The 23,705-nt window shown below is 38.2% G+C and overlaps 1 protein-coding gene across 1 annotated transcript in view; it reads left to right on the top strand.

The window, feature by feature from the left end:
- The first annotated feature begins 448 nt into the window (after positions 1-448).
- Positions 449-23,705, top strand: part of mpped2 (metallophosphoesterase domain containing 2b) — a 40,999-nt gene continuing 17,742 nt past the window's right edge. The window contains exons 1-4 of the mRNA XM_065273542.2: positions 449-682; positions 1,908-2,138; positions 3,872-4,053; positions 5,594-5,819. Of these exons, the coding sequence (XP_065129614.1) occupies positions 2,011-2,138; positions 3,872-4,053; positions 5,594-5,819 (536 nt within the window). The 5' untranslated portion in view covers positions 449-682; positions 1,908-2,010. The remainder of the gene's footprint in view (positions 683-1,907; positions 2,139-3,871; positions 4,054-5,593; positions 5,820-23,705) is intronic.

The following is a 23,705-nucleotide window of genomic DNA, read 5'->3' as shown; positions in this document are numbered from 1 at the left end:
CAGGCTGTATGCTCCTCTCTTTTGCACAAAAGATTCCTTAAACTGACAACATGTTAAAAAAGGTAAGAAAGAAAATATTCTTTTAAAATCCTTTGCCTTAAATGTTTTTTTTTCTCTGTGAAGAACCCTCTTACAAACTCTTTTATAACATTGCATTGAATACAACTCGCACAAAAATCACTTTGACCCCAAAGCCAAACTATCCTACAAGGCTCCACAAAACAACACGAATGCAAAAACTAAATCTTTCTAACCGACCTTTGCTTGTACAGTAAAACGCATGCATGCCATTTTAAAATTGCCAAATCCATTGGTTGCCTGCCCTGCTGCGTACATTTCCGGTTTAAGGTTTTACCCAATGGCTGTCAGGTTTCTTCCCCTAGACGTGACAGCGGTGCTCTACCGTTGTGCTCTCTGACCCCAGTGGCAGCGAGAGCTCATTGCACTCGTATCTCTCGGGCTCCCCCTCTTCCCCCACCGACGCTGCTCTCTCCCTCCTATCTCCCTCCTTCCTCGTCTGTCGCATTTCGGTGAGAGTACTAGTGGAAAAAGACCCCGGGGGTCGAAGGTTCTGCCCTGCCCGCCACGACCTCAACCTTTCGCGGCTTCCTAAATATCAGATGACCGTCGTCTATGACACTTCGGCGGACGACCCCCGAGCGATTTTTGGCCAGAAGAGAAGGTACGCTCAAGTCGCTTTTCACGAGAAAGATCGCTAGGGGAAAATCGCGAGGCACAAAGCGGTAATGGGTTAGAGGTGGCTGCATGTCATGTTCGAGGGAACGAGATCAAAACGTTTCCCGCGATGCACGGTAACATTTTTAGAGCCGCGCGACGGATACGTTGCAACGTTTTACATCGGTGCTGAGGATTTAACGCTGTAACATTTTCCCGCGGTTAAGTTTCTTTTATGTTTCAGCCTGGCTCGGCGTCTGAATAAAGGAATTATGTGGAAAGCGGAAATATTTGATCGCGTGGCTTTAATGTGATTTAGATCGTTCTTGCCCTGCATGCTTAATACAAAACTATGATCTTATATTTTGGCGTTTGCATGAAGGTTTTTGCCATTTTACTACCAAAAGCAGCTTTTTTCAACTGATTTTAAAAATGAAAACACAAATACAGACTTTTTTCTGCCAATTTTAAAGCTTTGCTTATGTTGACAAGTAATGAAGGAGTCGAGGGCTGCCAGCTCACTGTGTTACACGAGCTGTTGGTCATAAGCGTTATTAATGTGGCTGGTCTAAGGTCGTCTAGGGAGGGTGACCAAAGTTCAAGTTTATGGCAAAAGGTTAGCCCGCCAGAGACCGTGGCGAAAGTGCAGCCTAACAAAATAAACGAAGAACTGAACGGCCTGAGAAAACCTTCTTGCCTATGTCTTTGACTGGTAAGCTTTGTCAAGGCAGCATTTTGGCGTGGTTAAAAAATTATCACATATGCACTTTTAAATGATAATTTTAATTTAATCTGTTATTATGAGTAGGAGGCTTAAATGTTTAAATGTAGTTCATAAGAAATATATGTTGTCTGTGAGACTAAAAAAATAACATGAATAAATAGTTCAGGAGACTGCATTTAATTTTATGACTTGATATGGGTACTAACATGCATATATGCTAATTTTCAGTTCAAATACAAAGATAAAACCTTTCAGTCTTTCCGTTGTTGTGTTTGTGGTGTTTTTAATGCTGTTTAAATCCTAAAGCTCTATTGGTGGAGCATTGCATTAGCACCACAACGTTTGTGGGTTTGATTCCCAGGAAACACATTAAATTCCTTTAATGCACTTTTTTTGCATTTTATCCAGTGATTTGGATAAAATCCTCTGCTAAATGTATAATGTAAATATGTCATTACTGCCTCAGTATTAACTTTAATTTATATCACCAACGTTGGTGTCCATGTAGGTGGTGACTAAGATCAAAGCCTTGGGTGTTCACTTGAAAGATGCCGGCTCACCGGATCGGCTCTGTTCTTCTGTGACCTGCTCATGTCCCAACCAGAGGTGCCATGGCTCGCAGAATATCTTCTCAGGGGAAGGTCACCATCTCCGTGGATGAGTACAGCTCCAACCCGACCCAGGCCTTTACCCACTACAACATCAACCAAAGCCGCTTTCAGCCCCCTCATGTTCACATGTGAGTGTGTGTGTGTGTACAGTCTTGCTGTAACTGAAACATTGATTTAATTGATTGATTCAGGAAAGAGGAGAATGTTGACAGAAAGGACATCTGGCCGCCTTTGTCTCATCTCACCCACCAGGTGATCAGGAACTCCTGTGGTTTCACTTCTGCTGTAATGAATAAAATTGACCTTTTTAACTTAATTTTGTTGCAGCGTTTGAAGAATAAGGATCTTAATGATATTTTGTCGGTCATAACAAGGTTTAATAATGCGTTTATGTCAAATATAATAAGAGACTTTATTTCTTGCACTGCATAAATCTTGTTAAAATTCTTCATTCGGTTTTATCGTAGCCATAAACTGTGCCTGTAGTTTCTTTCTATTTCTAGCCCATAATCTCCGCCTGAACCTGTGATTGTCTTTCACAATAGGACTTTGTTGCTTGAAAAACTCAATCTGTTGTATGAATGCTAATCTTGGATGATCACCCAAATGAGCTTTTGGATTAACAGATGCACAATGACTGAGAGCCATTTAAAGTGCATTATGGGATTGAGTATGTTTAAATAATATCCGTATCTAATGCGAAAAAAAAAACTATAGATGCTGAATGTTGTATATAAAATCTGCACTGCTGCCTTTTTGTGCTTTTCATACACGAGATTCTTTCTAATCATAATAGAGATGTTTGGACAAATACAGTGGCTTGCCGCTCATGTTCTTGTACTTATTAACCAGAGGGAGGTCAAAGGTTAGTTGAGTTGATTAGCTCTTGACAATAGCTCTTTGACCCCAGGGTCAGGGCTCACCTCTATAGAAACCCGACTATTGACTGATGTTGATGATGGCGTAATGAGGAGCGGTCTGGATATTGAAAAACGCACCACCATGCTGATTAGCCAAGCCATTGCTGCTTCATTCGTACTGTGCAATTAAGGCACACGAACTTAAGCAAAGAGAATCGACCAGGATGCATGTGCCATTGAATTGCTTTTAGCCCAAGCATGGAAAAACAGCCATTTGCCATTTTACTCTATTATCCGCCTGGAGCAAGGCACTCTCGCCAGCAAATGCAAGCCTGAGCTTAATTTATCAATATGGCGACAATGCTGAAGAAACATTTGTAGGTAGAATCTGATATAATTTTTGGACATAGAAAGCTCAGTGGAATAGGACGGATGAATGTAAATAGCCTTTAAAATCAGCATGGCTTACAGAAACATTGATTTGTTGTTTTGTTCCCCTTGCCGGTGCACTTCCAATTCACACTGAAATTCAACTTGTAAGGTAACAGGATTATGTTGCACTGCCTGGTTTATGTATCTTATAGATGCTAGAGAAAATTGCATTTGTCAGATTAATGTTGTTTGCTTATGGAAATGCAAGTGAAAAGGTATAAAATATAGAAATGAGGCACTTGTATGTGATTTAAGAGTATTTGAACCTTTCACAAAAGTTGATTATTAAAACCAAATTCTATGAAAATAAAATGTTTATGAATTATAAACAATTTTGAATCTGTCTGTGAAATCCAGGCTAAAGACTGGCACATTAATTTTTTATTTTTACTGATTGAATTTGCTATAATTTTAATCTTTGACATAACCTTACTCTGTCAATATTAAAGATATCAAAGTTTTCACAAAATTTGTACTATACAATATGTAGGTAGATGATTTTATGTAGAAAATATATGTATAAATAAATACTTCTCCGAAACAAACACCCTATGTCTCTCTTTTTACAGGGTAGAGCCACTTCCCTATGATGCGCCAAAGCCCGTAGGTCATACGCGATTTGTCTGCGTTTCGGACACTCACTCGAGGACAGATAATATCCAGATGCCTTTCGGCGATGTGTTGCTTCACACCGGAGACTTCACTGAACTCGGCCTCCCGTCTGAAGTGAAGAAGTTCAATGACTGGTTAGGTAAGTCTTCAAAACCTGTTCTGTCACTATTGCTGACAATCACTTCCTTTGCTGTCTCACATTTTAAGCTGATCCTATAAAATAATTATTTAATTTAGCAACTTGTATAAACTGTTTTAATGAATGTAGAAATGTAGCTTTAAAGGGACACTCCAATTTTTTTTTTAATATGCTCATTTTCCAGCTCCAATAGAGTTTAGCATTTGATGTTTATTGTTTTGGAATCCATTCAGCTGATTTCTGGGTCTGGTGGTACCATTTTTAGCATAGCTTAGCATAATCCATTGAATCTGATTAGACCATTAGCATCATTTCGATATTTTTCCTATTTAAAACTTGACTCTTCTGTAGTTGCATTGTGTACTAAGAACGACTGAAAATTAAAAGTTGCGATTTTCTAGACAGATATGGCTAGGAACTATACTTTCAATCTGGCGTAATAATCAAGGACTTTGCTGCAGTAACATGGCTGCAGGAGGCGCAATGATATTACACAGTGCCTGAAAATAGTCCCCTGCTATTGAAAATTACCAAGGGGACTATTATTTTTTTTTAAATAGGAAAAATATTGAAACTCTATGGTTATTTTTGAGCGTGATGCTAATGGTCTAATCAGATTTAATGGATTATGCTAAGCTATGCTAAAAGTTGTACCGCCAGACCCAGAGATCCGCTGAATGGATTCCAAAACTGTAAAAATCAAATATTTAACTCTAGGGAAGCTGGAAAATGTGCATATTTTTTTTTAAAAAAAAGTGGAGTGTCCCTTTATGGCAAATTAATTTTAAACAACTTTAGTTTTATAATTTAACCCGACTCCCTTCATAAACAGCCGTAGAAACTGTCATTGCGTTAAAAAACTGAAAATTGTTACGCATTTCAACTGGTTACTGCAAATCGGGGGAGTGTGTTATTTTAAACGTATGTAGCTAAAATCACAATTATGTCGTACATTTTGTTATTTCAATGTCAAAACTGATTTGAACCGAGTATAAAAAGCTACAGCGCTGTAGGATTCATCAGCAGTATTTCTGGCAAGTAGAAAAGCCGGCACTGTTACCGGAGGTGAAGGAGGTCAAATTGGAAATTGAAAAATGCCCAGCTGTTGGCTTTAATAGTTGCTCTTTGGTCTCGTCTTGTTGGTCTTTGCAACAATTCACTTTGATGAAATCATGAAGGTTCCTTTAGGGTTACTGGGGTCAAAGAGATTGTTTATCTGGTGAAATCAAAGTCATGCTTCTGCCCACGAATGGCAGCCCCAGTGAAGTGGCGAGTTGTACGCTTGCCTTTGGACAGTCAAAGCCTTTTGTTATGTAAGCTGTAACTTTATTATGTTGTTTTACAGTATCTTTAAATACTAGATAACCTAATACTTAAAATATATAATGTTTATAATAATATAAAGAATAGCAAATATTCAAATAGTCATGATTCCATTAAGTGGTCTTACATCATTATTTTAGTTGACTTTTGTGCTGCTTTTATGCAAAATTGCAGTTCCAAAATTGTGTTTTTCTCATTTTTGTATCTTCATTTACAGGCACTCTACCCTATGAGTACAAAGTTGTTATCGCTGGAAACCATGAACTTACCTTCGATAAAGACTTTATGTCGGAACTCATAAAGCAGGATTACTACCGTTTCCCGTCAGTGTCCAAACTGAGGCCTGAGGATTTTGACGACGTTCAGACCCAACTTACAAACTGTGTGTATTTGCAGGACTCTGAGGTCACCATTAAAGGGTTCAGGATATACGGAACTCCTTGGTAAGTTTTTTTTTTTTTTCTCTTTACTTTATTCATCTAAAACATTGTTTCGTCACTCCATTGTTGGTTTGCTTCCTCTTACACGTTACATCTTACTGAAAGATCCCATGCAGTGGGGTAGATTCGCATGCTATTTTTTTAGGCTAAGAAAAGGCTTGTTTATCCGAAAACTGACATCAAACAGACATCCCCTTTTGATGTTTTATTTACTTGGTTTATATTATGCTAAAGTAGAACCAGTAGCCGCGTGATGAATTTTCGATAAAGCTCCATAAATCACAATCAGCACTGTATATATTTCAACCACACGCAACATATGTCAGGTCTGTTAGTTCGGTAACAGATGGCTGATTGACGCACATTGTTTTTTTTGTCTCTGATTAATTAAAATCAAATAAGATTTATTGTGTAACAATAATTTCTCGTGCCTGGGCCGTACCATGAGATTGACTGATTGACTTTGGCTGTGGACAGACAGACCTCTGAAGACCTGGGTTATGTTAGACGCTGTTGTACTTTCTGCTCTGCAGGACATGAGACATGTTCTCACTCGCTACAGATAGTGTTACACACACACACACACATGCATTCACTCTTTCATTCCATTTATCATTCTTTCTTTACTCCGACTTTTGCACACACACACACACACACCCGTCATCGCGCTTTGGCATCCTTATGTGAAGTCCTGACCGTCTGATAAGCCAGGCCATTATCTCAGTTAACCCCTCACCCACTGGCCTTCCTCTCTCCCGCGGGACGCCTACAGAGCTGTGTTAGATTTCAGGTGCGGAGAGATGCCGAGCAGTGTCTGGCATGGAGAGTGTTGTGGCAATATGAAACGATGGTCGACAGTTACAATAAGTCTGTTTATCAACTGGATACGAAGGCGACGTTGAAGCGTCAGTGAAATATGATGAAAATAGTTCATTGAGTGTATGAATCTTGTGAAAACATGTCCGCGACAAAACATCTGATCTTGGAGAGTATTTGTCATATCTGTCATTTACAATATTGTGTCAGAGTACCGCTGCTTGTGATGTTATTAAAATGCCGCACAATGTTTTGTACATGTATATGTAAGCGCTTTCTCTGATATTTCAGAGCTGCTGATGAAATAAACCTGCAAACCTTTTTACACGCTTGCAAAGGTGAAACATATGTGAGCAGTCAGTTTAGTTTTATCAGTGCTAGTCTGAATATCGGAGTATAGTCTGTTTTTTACGTGTATGCAAACATATACGCACGATCGAACGTACAACCTTGCAAAGTATAGTTTATTTGACTCGTACATGTATACAGATGTTTGACGCATGCGCTTTGTGACAACATGCAAATGTATCTCCTGGGTTACATACTACATTCTCATGTAGGCGCATGCGCGACCTACGGGTACAATATATATGCAGGGTTTCAAAATCTGGCAGTGTGCATACAGTAGGCGTGCATTCTTCTGAGGCCGAAAATTGCGTCACGCATGCTGTACGCGGACTCTCGCATACGTGTAAAAAATTGACCATTTCGGCCAAAATATACTATCTCTGAATGTGGTTAAAAGTGGATGAGCTCAAAACGTTTTACACCTGTATTTAGTGTCGTTCACTTTGTAATCTGTAACTTGTAATCCGTAAAAGTTACTTTGGATAAAAGCGGTTGCCCGATGCATAAATGTAAAACGTAGATGTCAAGATCACAATAGGTCTCATTCACTAATGATTGCGTAACTTTTTTGTATTTATACGTTCACTTGAACTCTTTAATGTTAACTTTCCGTGAAATTCACAACACGTGCGTAAGCACACGAGTTTGTTCTTATACTTGTTCTTACGTTAGTAAATTTGGAGTGTTCCACATGAGCGGCCGCGTGCACAAGGGTGGCAATTTGCATAAAACGCGCCCAAACCAGCTTCATATAAGGGCTTTCCGCAGCGCTGGTCCACAGAAATTTTTAGAGCAGTTTGTCACCGAAGCAAAAAAGCTTGAAAAGAAATCCATGATCATATTTATTATCGGTAATGTTCTGTTTTGTTTTTCTTTTTTTTTTTTGGAGATTTTGCGGTCACTGGAGGAAGCCAGTGCTGTGTGTCCACCGTAACATTAAAGAAGTTTTGGATGCGTTAACAAATATGACATTTCATTGATATGATAGAGACACACATCTGAATCTACAAAAAAAGAGAGAGGAGATCAAGTGATTGACATTTAGACCTTTACATTAGGCATTAAGCAAACACTTTCATATAAAGATTTAAAAAGTGAGGAAGGTAAGCATAAAAATTTGTCATTGCGCGCATCTTCTTTATATGTGTATAATAATGTACAATATCCCGTATATAATAACAATATTGATAATGTAATATAAATGTTATTTATCAGCATTATTATAATCAATATAGCGTACGTGATTATTGTGTACGTGCGGTATTTGTTGTTTTTGAATTTTTTTCGAAAGTTTTTTGTTAAATCATGATTTGTTCGTGAACGTTTGTACGCACATTTCACACACAATTGTATGGGTACACTTGCTTAGTGAATGAGACCAGATAAATGTGTATTTTGCATAAAGAATGGTAATGCGTTACTCTTATGAGAAATGGAGGGAAATTTTGGAAAATCTATAAAATAATGTTGTAATGCCAAAATTCTTATAGTACTAATAAAACGAAATAGCACTAAATAGGCAGAGTTTTCTTTAAGCAAAATGTAATTTATTAATTTAAAATTAAGGTTAAAAATAACAGATTCTTGATGGGTTTCCTGGAAAAAAACCCACAACAGCATTCTCAAATATTGTAAAAATCTCTTAAATGTCAAGGTTCATTTTGTAAGTCATTAATACAAATGTAAACAATATACTTTATTTAAAGTACATGTTTTTAGCATGTATTGTGTAAATAGTTACATTGTGTTTATTTTTCACATAGCGTCAAAAAAAATAAAATAAAACTACACAGACAGAACTACGGTTTTAATATGTTGGCAGGTTTTCAGCCATCCAGAATTAGAATGCAAATTTTGATAAGAAGTGGGAAAGCCAGACATGTGTGATGGGTGGTCTTGGTTGGGTTGTGGGGGGAGGGTTTCCTCTTTGGTCCTGGTTTTCCCAGCCTCTCCTGCAGGAAGTGTTTTTTGTTCCGACGCATCCTTTTGCTTTGTTGGGAGCCAGGATCAAAACGCGAGCCCAATCCCGGTGGACCCCCTCCAAGGGCATGCTCGCAGCGGGCCGCTCTGACCTTTCTGACCCGGGCCTCAGTTATCAAGGAGGTCATTTACACAGCTTTATTCATCTTCCCTACAAAGAACTCGGTCATGCTTGACTCAGACCGAGCTCCCATCTGTGCCGAGGTAGAAAATAAGCTCCACTGTGTTATGTATGTCTATTTATTGGTATTCCATTACGTTGCCTGTCGTATATTGACCTTGACTGTGAGACGGCCGTGACTCGGTGTCTCACCGTGTGTCGTACAGGACAGATCTTCGATATGCCTTCATATGCATAATCTAGTAGAGTCAAGCTATCTTGCCCAAGTTATCCTGATAATACTAATCCCGCTTAGAGATACGTGTATCATATATTCCGGCTTGCGGCTGTAATTAGTTTGATTAAGGAGCGAGCTAGTTGTGCTTAATGGTGATTCGGCTTTTCAAAATCAAAAGCTTTTTAATCCTCTTAGGAAAGGCAGACGCAAAGTCATGTGACCTGAGCTCATTTCGGATGAGTGTTTAAAAGGAAAGGCTACAATAGATAGTGGGGGTGCACCTCGTTTGCTGCCATAGAAACTGTATCACAGCCTTATCCCCTGTGCTAACATATTTGATTTATTATACGCTGGCAAAGGAAATATGCATCCAAATAATGTAACCCATTCATGGTTCGGTATTATATACTTATTGTTGTCATTTATGATTTTTTTATTATATGTTGTGATAAAACTATAACGTTGCCGTGCTCATATCTTTACTATTGAGAATTTTAACAGAAGATTATGCTGTACTCATTAAATAATTGGCTTGGCTTTGATGTTCTACCCGTAGTTCCTGTGGGGGTTTCACTAAATCACTTTTGGTGCACAACCGGGTCGATTGATGTTGTTTGGATTATGCAAACACCGTTCCTCGAACTCCGCGCCACCTGAAAAGTGTACACCGCACCTGGGTCGGCCTAAAAAGGGTGGTCTGCGGAACATTTTTAATAAACTCCTATCCGGTTTGTTGGAGGCCTGCACCTGTGATGTTTTGATTTTCTACGATGTAAATTGCGATATAAGAAATACTGGATGCATTCGCCAGACAACATGAAAAGCTCTATTTAAGAGAATTTTACTATGGGCTTGCATTTCTTGTATAGTTTTTCATTTTTAAAAGTGTTTTTTTCAATTTCTCTGATATTTCAAACGGCTCTTATATAGTGTAACACTGGAAAGCCATATAAAATAGATTTCCTTTTGAAATAAATATTATGTGATGTTAGGCCTGTCGCGATAACAAATTTTGCTAGGCGATAAATTGCCTCAGAATTTATCGCGATAGACGATAACATTGATGCTCCGGGGCCATTATAATAATGCAGATACACCTTTTCAAAGATCTATAAACTTTTATTTCTAAACAATAAGTAATACTGGAACTGGAAGACATTTTAAATATCCACAAGAAATGAACAAAATAACAGGATGATTGCGTTTTAGGTGCATATGCATGTTTGTCGTGTTGCCACTACAAACTGCTACGTTTTTACCACAAATGCGACATAACGGCTCGTTCAGGTTTAGTGGTTCACCTCGGTCATTAGGTTTAAATCCAAAGTACTCCCACACTGCAGCTGTAGCGTTTGGTTTTGAAACTTGGCTGTTTACACTTGGTATTAAGATGTGTTTTTGATCAGATCACAAGTGGACGAGAGAGACATATCATTTACACCTGGTATTAAAATCCGTCTCTTTTGTCCACTTTCGACCGCTTCTGTGCTGAATACTGTGAGGGGTGGTCTGTCGAGACGGTGGGCGAGTCTCTCCGCTGTCATTTGAACGCCAGCGGGAGTAATTATGAGTTTATATGGACGCGAACTAATATTATGTCCACTGCTTGTTAAGCAAGTAAACATGCTGCACAGTATTTTCTACATGTATATGTTAAAGCTTTCTCTGAATTTTCAGCGCAATTGATGAAATAAGATCGCGCAACTTTCACACGCTTGCAAAATGAAACTGCGGAGATCACCCGCTTTAGTTTTTCAATGAAAGGCTAAAAATAGCACTGTTCACCTTGTGTCAGAAAAGTCAGAAAAGACGTAAAACATTGTGATCCGATCGATAAAAACGCATGTTAATGACAAGTGTAAACAGCCTCTAGTAAATCCATATTTTTCTCCAACTCTCGTCTCAACTAGTGTTTTCTCCTGCTACACTTCTCACGCGGCGCTCATCCTCCTCAGTACTCCTACTGTGATAGGCTACACCAGGAGTCCTCCCTCCCCACACAGATCATGCGACTGACAAATGACTGACGAGGGTTCACTCCTTGTCACTCGTTGCACGGAGCGGTCATCCAGTCTCTTTGGTAGAGAGAGAGAGAGAGACAAGGAAAACAAACAAGCATGCAAATGTGAATTATTGCGGCCGAAAAAAATGATCGAGCTCATTTTATTTACCGTGCGATTAATCGATTTATCGTTTATCGCGACAGGCCTATGTGATGTAACTATTGCAGAGGCGCACATTGCGATGTCGATGCTGAAACTATATATTGTGCAGCCCTAGTTTGTTGCTGATATGAATGCAAAAAAAAAACTACATAGTGGAAGTGAACCGCTGTGTGTTTGTGTCTGTGTATGCTCACCTACCTTGATGACAAGTGGGACTGACACACTGCAAGCAGAAAGATAATTTCTGATTGCCTCTGCAGATATTGTGTTCGGCGCACAGCTTGCTTTCTTTGGAACTTTTTTTTTAGCACTTTTGCAGCACTAGGTTTCTGTATTTATTCTTTAAAAATATCTAAAATATGCATAGAATAGTTACATCTATATGCGAGGCACAACCTAATGCTTTTTGGCTCAATCATTCAAAAATATTTGAGTTTAATTAATTATATTTTTACAAAAGCAACACACACATCTGCTACAAATGAACATTTGAAGTTTGTTTCTATTACTTACCATTCTTGGACAATTACACCAAACGTGACAGAAGTGCAAATGTTACAACTTACCCCATAGGTGGGGTTCATTGTAACAGGCAGGGGGTAAGTTGTAACACTTGTTAAAAATTAAGTTTGCAGGCAAATATTTCAATAAAATTTTGTCTATATAGTTGAAGTGGATATTTTTTATATATCTGTCTATAATAGACAGGTATCCACACTGTATTCATTCAGTCCTTTTCTAACAATAGTTCAATTATAAATGGATACAAATGTCTAAATATGTGAAAAAAGCAGCACAATTATGACAAAACATTTTGTGACCCAGTTTGTAATAACCATACTACAGTTTAAAAATCAAATTCTGAGATAATGAGCATCAAATACTGATTTTAGCCATTCATTTCATAGTGATTTCAATCTTTGACATGACCTTTGACTTGACCTTTTTCAATTTGACACATGATTTTTGATAAGACAGCACATTTATTTTGTCGGCAGCCAGCAATCATTAGTGTGTAGCCTATTTAAAACAACGACAAGAATTACGCTAACGTTTTCATATCGTAAGTGCTGAGGGGTTAGTTGTAACACAGCGTTACAATTAACCCCGTTGGGTCAAAATATTTTCAAGCCCATCAAAAAAGTTGCTAAGAGCTGCAGACATATTTCAAAACGATGCTATGTTTTAGTCAACAAGACACTGATTAATATGACATAGCATTGGATTTGGTATCTAACACACCCAACTTAGAAACCGAAAAAAAAACATATGATGAAAAAATTTACTTGCATGCCACCAAAACACTCGTTCATCAAAAACTCTCTGGAAAAACATTATACACTTCCAATAATTTGCGGGAGAACGGAAAATCAAGACGCTCAACCTTGTGCAACAATGTAAACAGTCCATAATACAAATAACCATGTGTTAGTTTTTGGCCCGTGCACACCTACAGCTCGATAACACAAGCTTACCATGGTTCAGACCCAAATCTGGTTGTTAAGTCTGATGTCATGCGCCACTACAGATGCCTTAGAGAAATAACAAAAAAAATCACAGCTGTTATACACTCTTATAATGGAAAAACTACCAAAAACACCCAATCCTAATTTTTATCTCCATAACAAAATCTGAGATGACCAGACATGGATTTATGGACGTGGATTTTTTTATGAATTATTAATACATTGCTCTCTTTGATTCTGTGAGCCTGAGACTGCAGTGTGCACGTGACCTTATAAAGTTTTCGCTTAACTGTGTGCTATGAATAAATAGTGCTCATCAATGGCTGTTTAAATAATATCCTCTATTGAAATAAGTGTTGGCTTGGAGCTGGAAACTGTATTCCTTATGTCATGACTTAACAAGCGGATACTAAAGGGGGAGGAGGGGAAATCGAACTCTGGTTTGGAGTAGGCATTTGAACTAAGTGTGAACGCCTCCTTTGTGAGAGTATTTTTAGTAACTTAATTAGCCCTAGAAGTGATAGCTGTAGTATTCTTTTTAATAATGCAGTTAAGTGAACATAAATATAACACCGTTAATAGGGGTAATGATTTGTACCCCTTCTGCATGACACACAAACACCTTGGAAGTGAATATTTGGCATGAATTTAAGTGATGCATCTCTATAGATCCCTTTATTCATTTGCAAACATTTATTATGTAGGTCTTTTAACTCATTTCCTGCCAGCAGTTTAAAAAAAGTTGCCAGCTAGCACCATAATTTTTTTTATTTTCATTGAACATTGAATGCCTTCCAGAAAATGTTCTTCATTAAATATATAAACATATGAATAAAAGAACAGACCCTCTGCTTTCAAACTAAACAACAGTTTCATCATCATATCTTCATCTGTTATTTTTTATCACCTCTCAAATATGGGTAGGTTTCTTCAAAAATACCAAATTTTGAGCATAAAATGTAATTTTTGTAAAGGACATTTATTCGCGTGAGTAATAATCAAAACATACACAGAATTTTAACTGTTTTTGGCCTTAGTGGATTCTTCCATGTTTTATAAGTTGGGTAAAAGCGCCACCTGGTGGATAATTACGGAAATATGGATTGCTGTAAAAATCCGTCATTGGCAGGGAAGCGTTTTCTCTTAATTGACGCAATAACTCGTCAATGGCGGTAAAGAGTTAAGATATTTTTTTAGTTGGCGCTAATAGCAAAGTCGGCTGTGTATTGACATATTGCGCAATAGCAGTTTATACACGCCGAGTTTGAGTTCTGACTCATGGTTCCTTCCTAACTCCTGTTCCCCTTGCTCTAAACATATATGATTTTCTGTTGTCTTTTTGCTATCCTTTACAGTCCCCAATTTTTTTAAATAATTTTTACATTTTAAAATATAATATTTTTAATTATGTCAATCACCTGACATGTAAATAGTACTAAATACAATAAAGTAGTTTTTTTCTGTATAGCTCAGTGGTAAAGCATTGCGTTTGCAGCGCAAAGGTCATGCGTTTGAACCCAGGTAACACAAATACTGATAAAAATATATAGCTTGTAATGCACTGTAAGGGCGCACTCACACTATCCAAACCAAACCGTTTAATCGCGCCGCGGCCGGGTTGCAAAGGTGGGCCGGAGAGCTGTTCACTTGGACTCAGGCGCGGAAGGCTGTGGTGTGAGCGCAATCGCGCCTGAGCGCGATTCAAAAGGTGAAGATGTCAGTTGCGCGACCACTCACCTTCATCTGCCTCCGTAAAAACCTTTTGATGCGCGCAGCAGGGTTACGGGAATGTCCGAGCTGCACACGTGACAGATCAACTAAGCAATATGATGACATGTGAGAGGGCTGTCTGTAATCGCGCACCAAACTAGAGATCGACCGATATATCTGTTTTCCGATATTTTCCCCGATATTTGAGCATTTTCCGATGATCGGATATCTGTTTTGTAATATCGGATTGACCGATAAACAAGAAAATTGCGCGCTGGACGCATCTGAGGAGAGGAGCTCACAGCAGCAGCAGCGTGCACAGCAAATATGACGGCGGAGTGACGCGACTTTATTAAAAGGACTTTGAGTATACTTACTTTGCATATGAGGCATTTATAGCACAGCTGATTTGTGCATTAATGTATGTTATGTTAAATAAGTTAATATTAAAAGCAATGTATGCAGCTTGTCCAAGAATAGAGACGAACTCACAGAGTCACGCTGGCTGATCCATCAAATCCGGTCCCAATAACGACGTAGCTTTGCATGAATAAAACAGCCATGAATTAATGCTTTGTGGAATTAAAAACGCTAAATTAAATTCGTTTTTCTGTTATTTATGCTTATCATTAGCATCGTAAAATCACGTTCATATTGCTGATCACTTACCGGAGGCTAAAGCACATCTACCACTTTTAACAAGATTTACCCTATTAACATTTACCAGATAAACATTATTTTGCTAAAATATCTAAATAAATGTCTGTGGATATTAATTAATTATTTATTACCTCCGCAAGCGGTCACAGTTTAATACAGTTAATGCGCGAGTAAATGCATAGATAAACAGCGCTGTCTACAGCCATTTCATAAGCTAAAACAACTAAATATTAATTATTCTGAAATCAAATAATGTTACCAGTTAAGAAATTTGATGATATATAAGCCGTTTTGTTTGTTTCTTTCCTGAATGTAGTATTCCAGTCAGTGATATTATTTGTAAAATCTCTTTGCTAACTACTTGTTGGACTGCTGAAGGCTACAGGTTGATGGTCAAAACAACGATATTATATCCCAAAAAAGGCACTTAATCCACCTGTTTTACTCTATAAACTATGTATAACAAGCAGCCAACTCCGCTATACTTTTCTCTCTCTCCCGCTCTGTTACCTGAAAACCGCAGCGCGAACTTTGGATCAGTCCATTTCTGACGAAATGATAGGGGTGTTTGGAATAGTCCATGTATTGGGAATATAGTTTCTACATTATTCATTAAATTAATATTATTCTTCACTCTTTCAGACCCCTCTATTTATGACTTTGTATGCAAAGAGGGAGTGATTGTGATGATGATTATTATTATAAGGGTTTGATCAGTTCAGTAGTGTAGTAATTATTATTTCAAAAACAGAATTATAACAGTAAATAAAAATCGGTTCAGCATATCGGTTATCGGGCACATAAGCCTCCAAATATTTGTTATCGGCATCGGTTTGAAAAAATGAGTATCGGTCGATCTCTACACCAAACGACTCCGAATAAAAAATACAGACTTAACATAACGGTGGGTTCCAGTGTTAAGAGAGAGCTTTACTTCCTGCTTTTTTCAAAACAATCGCATCTTAATGACGAAAGCGCGCCCAGACTCGGATCGAAAAAAAGTACAGTGTGAGTGCCTGCACCTGGGGGAGTAGGGAGGGGTGACAATCGCGCTGGGGCATGGTTTGGTTTGGATAATGTGAGTGCGCCCTAAGCCCCTTTGGAAAAAAATGCGAAATGCACAAATAAATATAGGTATGCATTGTTGCAAAGTAGTATGCATAACCTTTTAAAAGTAGGAATAATAAACTTAAATTTGTTGTGACACCACAGAAAAGTGTGATTATTAACCACCCAACCAAATTTGAATGATTAAAAAACAAATGGGCTAAGTTATAATAATCAGGCAGGGCGGCACTGAAACCACGCCCACTGGTTTCAAGCTGCCATCTCTTCACCCAAAGTTCACCCAAAAATGAAAATTTTGTCATCATTTACTCACTCTTATGTTTTTACAAACCCCTATAAATTTCTTTGTTTTGATAAACATGAAACCTGTGTAGGTTTTGTCACCAAACCTTTGGTGGACCCCATTTACTTCAAAGTAAATGGGGTCAAAAAACGGTATGGTTACAAACATTTCTCTAAATATCTTTCTTTGTGTTCATCAGAACAAAGAAATTTACACAGGCTTGTAACAACATAAAAGTGAGTAAATGATGACAGAATTATTATTTTTGGGTGAACCATCCCTTTAACTTTCAAACACCGCTGCAGCCTAAATGGCTACTTGTGATTGTGTTAGGGGCGGGGCCATGCTCTGTGGCTCTAGTGCTTTAGCCCAGAATAATCCTGAACACAGAAAAACTGTTTAAAGGGATAGTTCACCCAAAAATGAAAATTATGTCATCATTTACTCCCCCTCATATGTTGTTACAAACCTGTATAGGGCCCTATAAAATCCGTTTTATTTTTTCCCAAATTCCGTTTTATTTTTTCCCAAATTCCGTTTTTGTCCGTTTTAATTTTTGCAAATTCCGTTTTATCCGTTTTAATTTTTGGCAGTTATATTTTTTTACCCTTTACTGTTATTTTAGTCATAGAAAGAGTATGCCTTTAATGTTAATGATTACAATGTAAATGATTTGGGGAAAAACTGGATAACAGGATTACTTAATGACAATAAAAGATGCATTTACACACGCACACGCGCGCACACACACACACAACTCAATTCAATGCATTGTTTAGTGTTGTTGCAGGAGGCTACAACAAGGTGTCAAAGCAGTGGTGCCTTCAGAAGTGCCTTAAACACATCAATCCAGCGGAACGCGATCCATATTTTATACACAATCACTTGAAATGCATATAACTTTACAAACATACACAGGATAATGATCTGACTTATGACAGCATGAGCACGCAGCTCTTTGCACGTGCGAGCGAAAGAGAGACAGAGAGCGGCGCCATGATGCAGATCATTATTTTTTTAAATTCGAGGGATAGTTAGTTTGCCTCAGCTCCCTTGAAATGCATAAAACTGAAAGAAATACATGAGGATTTGTGTTCGCACTTCGGACAGATGCGTGAGCGCGTGCACGTGTGAGAGGTGCAGTGAGAAAGACGTGGATGAGAGAGTGCATGTATCTTTGCGCTCACCGTGAACAAAGTGTTGACAAAACTTACAAAATAACAGTTCTCCGGTCACATAAAAGTCATGTGAAACCTGCCCGGAACTAAGTGCATAGCGTCGAATTTCTTAATTTTTTTCGCTGACGAAAGCAGAGTCGTGGAGAGCCGCTTCGCCATGGTTTCAGTGTTTTAAAGGGGCTCTGAAACGACGGGAGGGGGCGTGTCGCCCAGATTTACTTTCTCCGGTCTGCATTCCCCCCAGTCATACATTTGTCTCCCACACAAAAACACAATTTTATTCAAAATATGTCAAATTCCGCGAAATTCCGGGTTAATACTAGATTCCGTGTTAATTAGCCAATTCCACGATTCCCTCCGCGATTCCGTGATCGCGGAAATTATAGGGCCCTACCTGTATACATTTCTTTGTTCTGATGAACGTATTTTGAGAAATGGTTGTAACCAAACCATTCGTGGACCCCATTCACTTCCATAGTATTATTTTTCCTACTATGGAAGGCAATGGGGTTCACAAACTGTTTGGTTCCAAACATTTCTCAAAATATCTGCCTTTGTGTTCATCAGAACAAAGAAATTAATGCTGGTTTGTAACAACATGAAAGTGGGTAAATGATGACAGAATTTTTATTTTTGGGTGAACTATCCCTTTAACGGTGTAACAATCCACTACTGCATAGTTCACATCTTTGAAACATGTTTCTGCAATACATTTATAATGTGTTTAGACAATAAACAATTCTTTGAAATGACTTGACACAGACTTCAACTAAGTAACAAAACTCCTTTTAAAATTCTTAAAATATTTATACCAACAAATGCATTTTTTTTGAGGATGCGATAAATGATGTAATCAATCATCGCTCACTGCAGCATTGCTGTAAGATTTGTCAGGCATGTTAATAACGTCTGTAGCCTAATGCACGTTAACGTGATCTACTTCTGGCGTCAGATGCCCTGCTAATGAATAGTAATTGACTAGTATAAAATTTAATTGACTGTAAAAACATGCGTCGACAGGGTCTGCAACAGACCGACATGCCGGTGTGTGTAACAGTTTGGGTAAATATAGGCGTGCTTAAGCTTCTACCACCCAACTCTAAAGATAGATAGATAGTTTATGTATGTGTGTGTTTGTGGGTTAGCTTGGAAAAATTTTTCATTTATTACTGACCTTGAAACCGACTGTCTTTTGTTATGGCGAAAAACCAGAAACATTGACTTCCATATTGTCCGCAAATCTAATTACCCCTTCCATCCGGCCTTCTCGGCTATCAACGGAGACCTCTGTGGAATCAACAATGCACTGTGGCTTCTGACGACAAGCTACCTGCACACGTCACCGATAGTAAGCTGACCCTCGGCTGGAGGGTGCCCTCATTTGTCAGCGGTAATTAACAGCTGACATCTCCTCCGCTGGGTTAGCCGACGACTGGCGGCGCTTTTGGTACCAGGCCGGGGGGATTCAGAAGGGAGGGGGGACTGGGGGGTTCAAAAAGAGAAAGTATAGTGGACCAACTAGAAAAAGAGGTCAGACGATGTTAGAAAGTAGGGTATGCAGAAACAGCTAGGAAGTTGAAGCGTTGTTTTCTTAAATAATGTTTGTTTGTATTGTTTTTTATACCAGGCTTTCATAGGAAAGCAGTACTAGTTTGTTTATCAAGTCCCTATGGTGCTATTTTCTGTATGGTTTCAAGGTGATGTTCATGCACAACAGATTTACTCTAGTCTACCTTGGTTGCCCGGGGTTACATTGAGAGCTTTTTTTTGGAAACCGCAACCTAATAATAAGCTTGAGTGCAGAATAACAAATGTAATGGCCTGTTAAAGTAAAATTCACTTATCGAGTCCATAGCAAAACTGAGTCACGGGTAACTTAACAATGAAACGAGGGAACTGCTTCAAGGTTTATTCATAGTGAGTCTGAAACTACACGCTATACTAAAAAGATCCATCACCTTTTTTAATTGGAAGGCTAGGTCGATATAGTTCTCATTGTTTGTTTTTCACTTAATGGCGCCTTTGCAAAATCAGGCTACTGTTGGCGGTCAGTCGCGAAGTCCTCTGGTCACCCCCCATTTTGTTTTCTCTTCATGCCTTACATCCATCTCTGTCTCTTGACCTCTGCCACCTTATCCAACACCGCTTTCAGAGTCACAGCACTCTGCCTGATCCCAGCCTCTTTCAGTGGCAGATAAATATTTCAGCAGTCCTTTTTAAATGCGAGGTGTCTGAGGGGCTGGCAGACCTGTGCGTTAGATTGGCACGCTGATTCTTAAGTAAGCACAGAGACTGTGTGTTTTGGGGGGGTGGGGTGCGTTTCAGTCGCAGCACAGGCGTCTGCTCCCGTGTGCCACTGTGCGTATGTGTGTTGTGTCCAGGTCACAGAGAGTTCATCAAAACAAAGTGCTTACGCAGTCATAACAAACACAACCAAAGCAGACACAAATATACACTTGTGTCAGACAGAAAAAAACCTTTTGGGAATTTTCTTTTGAATTCTTAACCATGTCTATTTTTTTGTTTGTTTAACTTATATTTTAACTAATACAGGGGTTTTCAAACTTTTTTGTCAGATGAACCCCCTTGACTTAAATTATTTATTTAAAGTACCCCCTGAGATTTTAAGTAAATATTTGAATAACTTAATAGCACATTTGCATGTTTAACTTCAAAATTGTTGATTTTTCATATTTTTAAGTTGTTGTTTTTTTCTTTAATTTTTCTTTTAATTCTTTAATTTTCTTTAATCGATACATAAAACATATCTCTGAGTTTTCTGATATATTGTAGTGTTTTATAATGGTCACATGACATTTAGATTAAACAAATAAAATATATCTCTTGGGTAAGAAACTATTTTATTTAGATTTTTAAAATTTTATGATTTCAATGTATGCATATGTTTTAAGTTAATTGTAATAACAAACACCCTGCAATTCCTTTACAAACCACCTTCGGGTGAACTAATATATCATCTGAACTAATATATTGGCCAAGTTTTTAATTCTGGTAATTATTTTAGCCTCTTGTGTTTTAAATACATAAATACATAATTTTATAATTTTATATAAGTTTCCAATTCTACATTAGTTAACATGAACTAACAATTAACTCTTTCCCCACCATTGACGAGTTAAGAAAAAACGCTTCCCTGCCAATAGAGACAGAGCGCATTTATTCTAATTTGAGAACCACGCCCACCGGGGAAAACAATCCAACCGTCTCCATTGACTTTGTATTGCGTGAGGCTGCCTCCTTGTCATTTCTGGCTTATAACAAAAATAATGTTAACAGAATTATGGCTAAAATCTGCTGTGTGACAATGTGTACGGCTAACAAGCTACAAACCCAGAAATAAGTTTTTATAAGCTACAGAGCTGTAAACCCAGCCTTTAAGGAGACAAAAGTGGATAGCCGATTACGTTTCCCTCAAGTGGGCATAGTTCTAATAATAGTATTACTTTGAAAAGTTGCCTGTATTTTAAGTTGCATACTTTTATGTCTTTACACGCTCGTTTTTTGGGGTCGACAGTAGGGGTGTGCCGGTTTCAGAATTGGTGATGACGGTTATGACGTGAGTCAAATGTGACGGTTCGTCACATAACCGTCAGTGGGGGGCGTTTTGCTCGTTTAAATGCTCGTGGATTGACGGGAAAGTGTCATTTTACCATAAAATCACGAATGTGATGCCAAATGTGTTTTAAACAGTAATAACTTTGAACAATTTAACAGAAAGCAATGAAATATTCAAAAAAAAAAAAACACACTGTTGCCAGAAGACAGAAGACGCTGTCACTCTCTGCCCAGCATAAATTAATCCTCTATCTATCATCTATTTTAATAATCTTCAGAGAAACAGATTTGTGCATTGGGCTTTTTATGTCTGTAATTGTGTCTATATCTGTCATTACATGGACCAGAACAGCACGAAAACAATGTGGATAAAAAGTGTATTGAAGAGGTTTTGCTCATAAATGCGCAGGTAAAAGAAAGTAATGTGAATTTAAGATTGTAATTAAACGCAGCCGGTGTAAAAGCACAATGGCCACGCGCAGCAAACGCTCTCCGCAGACGCGCTGCACAGTGCTCACCCGGCGTTTGAATAAACTAGACACTGATTAGCTACTTGCTCTACGTTTCTTTAAAATTAACAGCAAGACAACTAGCAGTGAATGTGCGTTCAAGAGAGTTAGTAGATTAGCATGGGAGGATTTGAACTTGAAAAGCGGAGTGTACTGACGCCTTTCCGCGGTTAAAACAACATTCCTTCTCATGGTCATTCATGTTTATTTGATGCTATAAATTAACTAGAAGGAAGAGATGATTGGAAAGGTGAGACTTTGTTTAATATGTTAAATCTCAAAAGTAACCGAAAAGTAACCTGGTCTGTCCTGTATGTCAGCGCGTTGTCAGTGTCTACTCCGCTCTGTATTTTTCACTGCGTGAGAACGTGAGGGGGCGTATAACACAGACTGTTAACAATTGTTTTTAATTAATGTCAAAATGTCAATGTCAATTTTATTTGTATAGCACCATTTTCACAACACATGGTTGACCAATGTGCTTTACATAGAAACATACAGCACATTTGCACAGTAAGATTAAAAATAAAAGTTTAAAGTCCATATTTAAAAACTAAAAAGAACCATAATCAATATTTAAAAAATAATTTAAAATAAAATAAAACTATAAGTTAAATCATGGTAAAACACAGTCCTTCAACCAGAAATAAAAGCTTTATCAAACAGATAGGTTTTTAATCTTGACTTAAAAGTGAACACAGAGGGAGCTAATCGGATAGATGAGGGCAACTCATTCCAAAGTCTTGGGGCGATAGATGAAAACGCACGATCGCCCCTAGACTTCAGCCTCGTCTTTGGTGTAACCAGTAGTCTCTGGTTTGATGACCGGAGAGATCTTTTTTCACTGCGTTCAATTAAAAGTTCAGATATATACAAAGGGGCCATACCATGTAATGACTTAAACACGATCAGTAAAATTTTGAAATCAACTCTATAGCGTACAGGCAGCCAATGTAAAGACTGTAAAACTGGAGTGATATGATCCCGCTTACGAGACCTGGTCAGAAAACACCGTCTAAAAATTAGTATTTAATTTTAAATTAGTATTTAAAAATTCTTTATGTTAAAAAATGTTTTAAAAAATATTTTAATAACACGGTTTTGCCGGTTATAGAGTTCTAATGACGGTGTTCAACTATAACCGTCGGTCTCACGGTTACATAATGACCGTCACACCCCTAGTCGACAGCTTATAAAAACTTATTTCAGGGTTTTTTGGCTTGTTAGCTGTGCACCCTGACACACAGCAGCTTTTAGGCATTATTCTGTTTTTGTTATAAGTAGGGGTGTAACGATTAACCGTGCAAGTGCGCGTTTTCTCAATGAACGAATTTGAATGAGTTACGGTGAAATCCCGGCACATCCGAACGCCAGGGGGCGCTCTTGTGCAGAAACTCCCTTTGTGCCACAGAAGAAGTAGCATTACAAACGCTATTCCAGGAAATGTCTACAGGAATGTTTATACGCTGTTCTTCAAATTGTTTCAGGTATTTTCATGATAATAAATAATATTTTGAATGATTTTTATTAAACGAGTGTTGCTTTTTTAATTTCACGTTATAAACGACTCATAGTGATTTTAGATTGATAGGGACTTCCTACTGATCACAGAGCCGTATTACACGCACAAGCTGTGCATGAAACAAAGAATCGCAGCCTTGCGATTCAGAATCCATTTCACACAAGCATTTTTAATGGGACACGCGATTGAATCGCTACATCCCTAGTTATAAGCCATAAATGAGAAGGAGGCTGCCTCATGCAATCAATACAAAGTCAATGGAGACTAGGG

The sequence above is a fragment of the Paramisgurnus dabryanus genome, chromosome 23 (genome assembly GCF_030506205.2).
Source record: "Paramisgurnus dabryanus chromosome 23, PD_genome_1.1, whole genome shotgun sequence".
In the NCBI taxonomy this organism is placed as follows: domain Eukaryota; kingdom Metazoa; phylum Chordata; class Actinopteri; order Cypriniformes; family Cobitidae; genus Paramisgurnus; species Paramisgurnus dabryanus.
The sequence above is the reverse complement of the archived record's forward strand: the minus strand, read 5'-3'. Positions and strand labels throughout refer to the sequence as shown.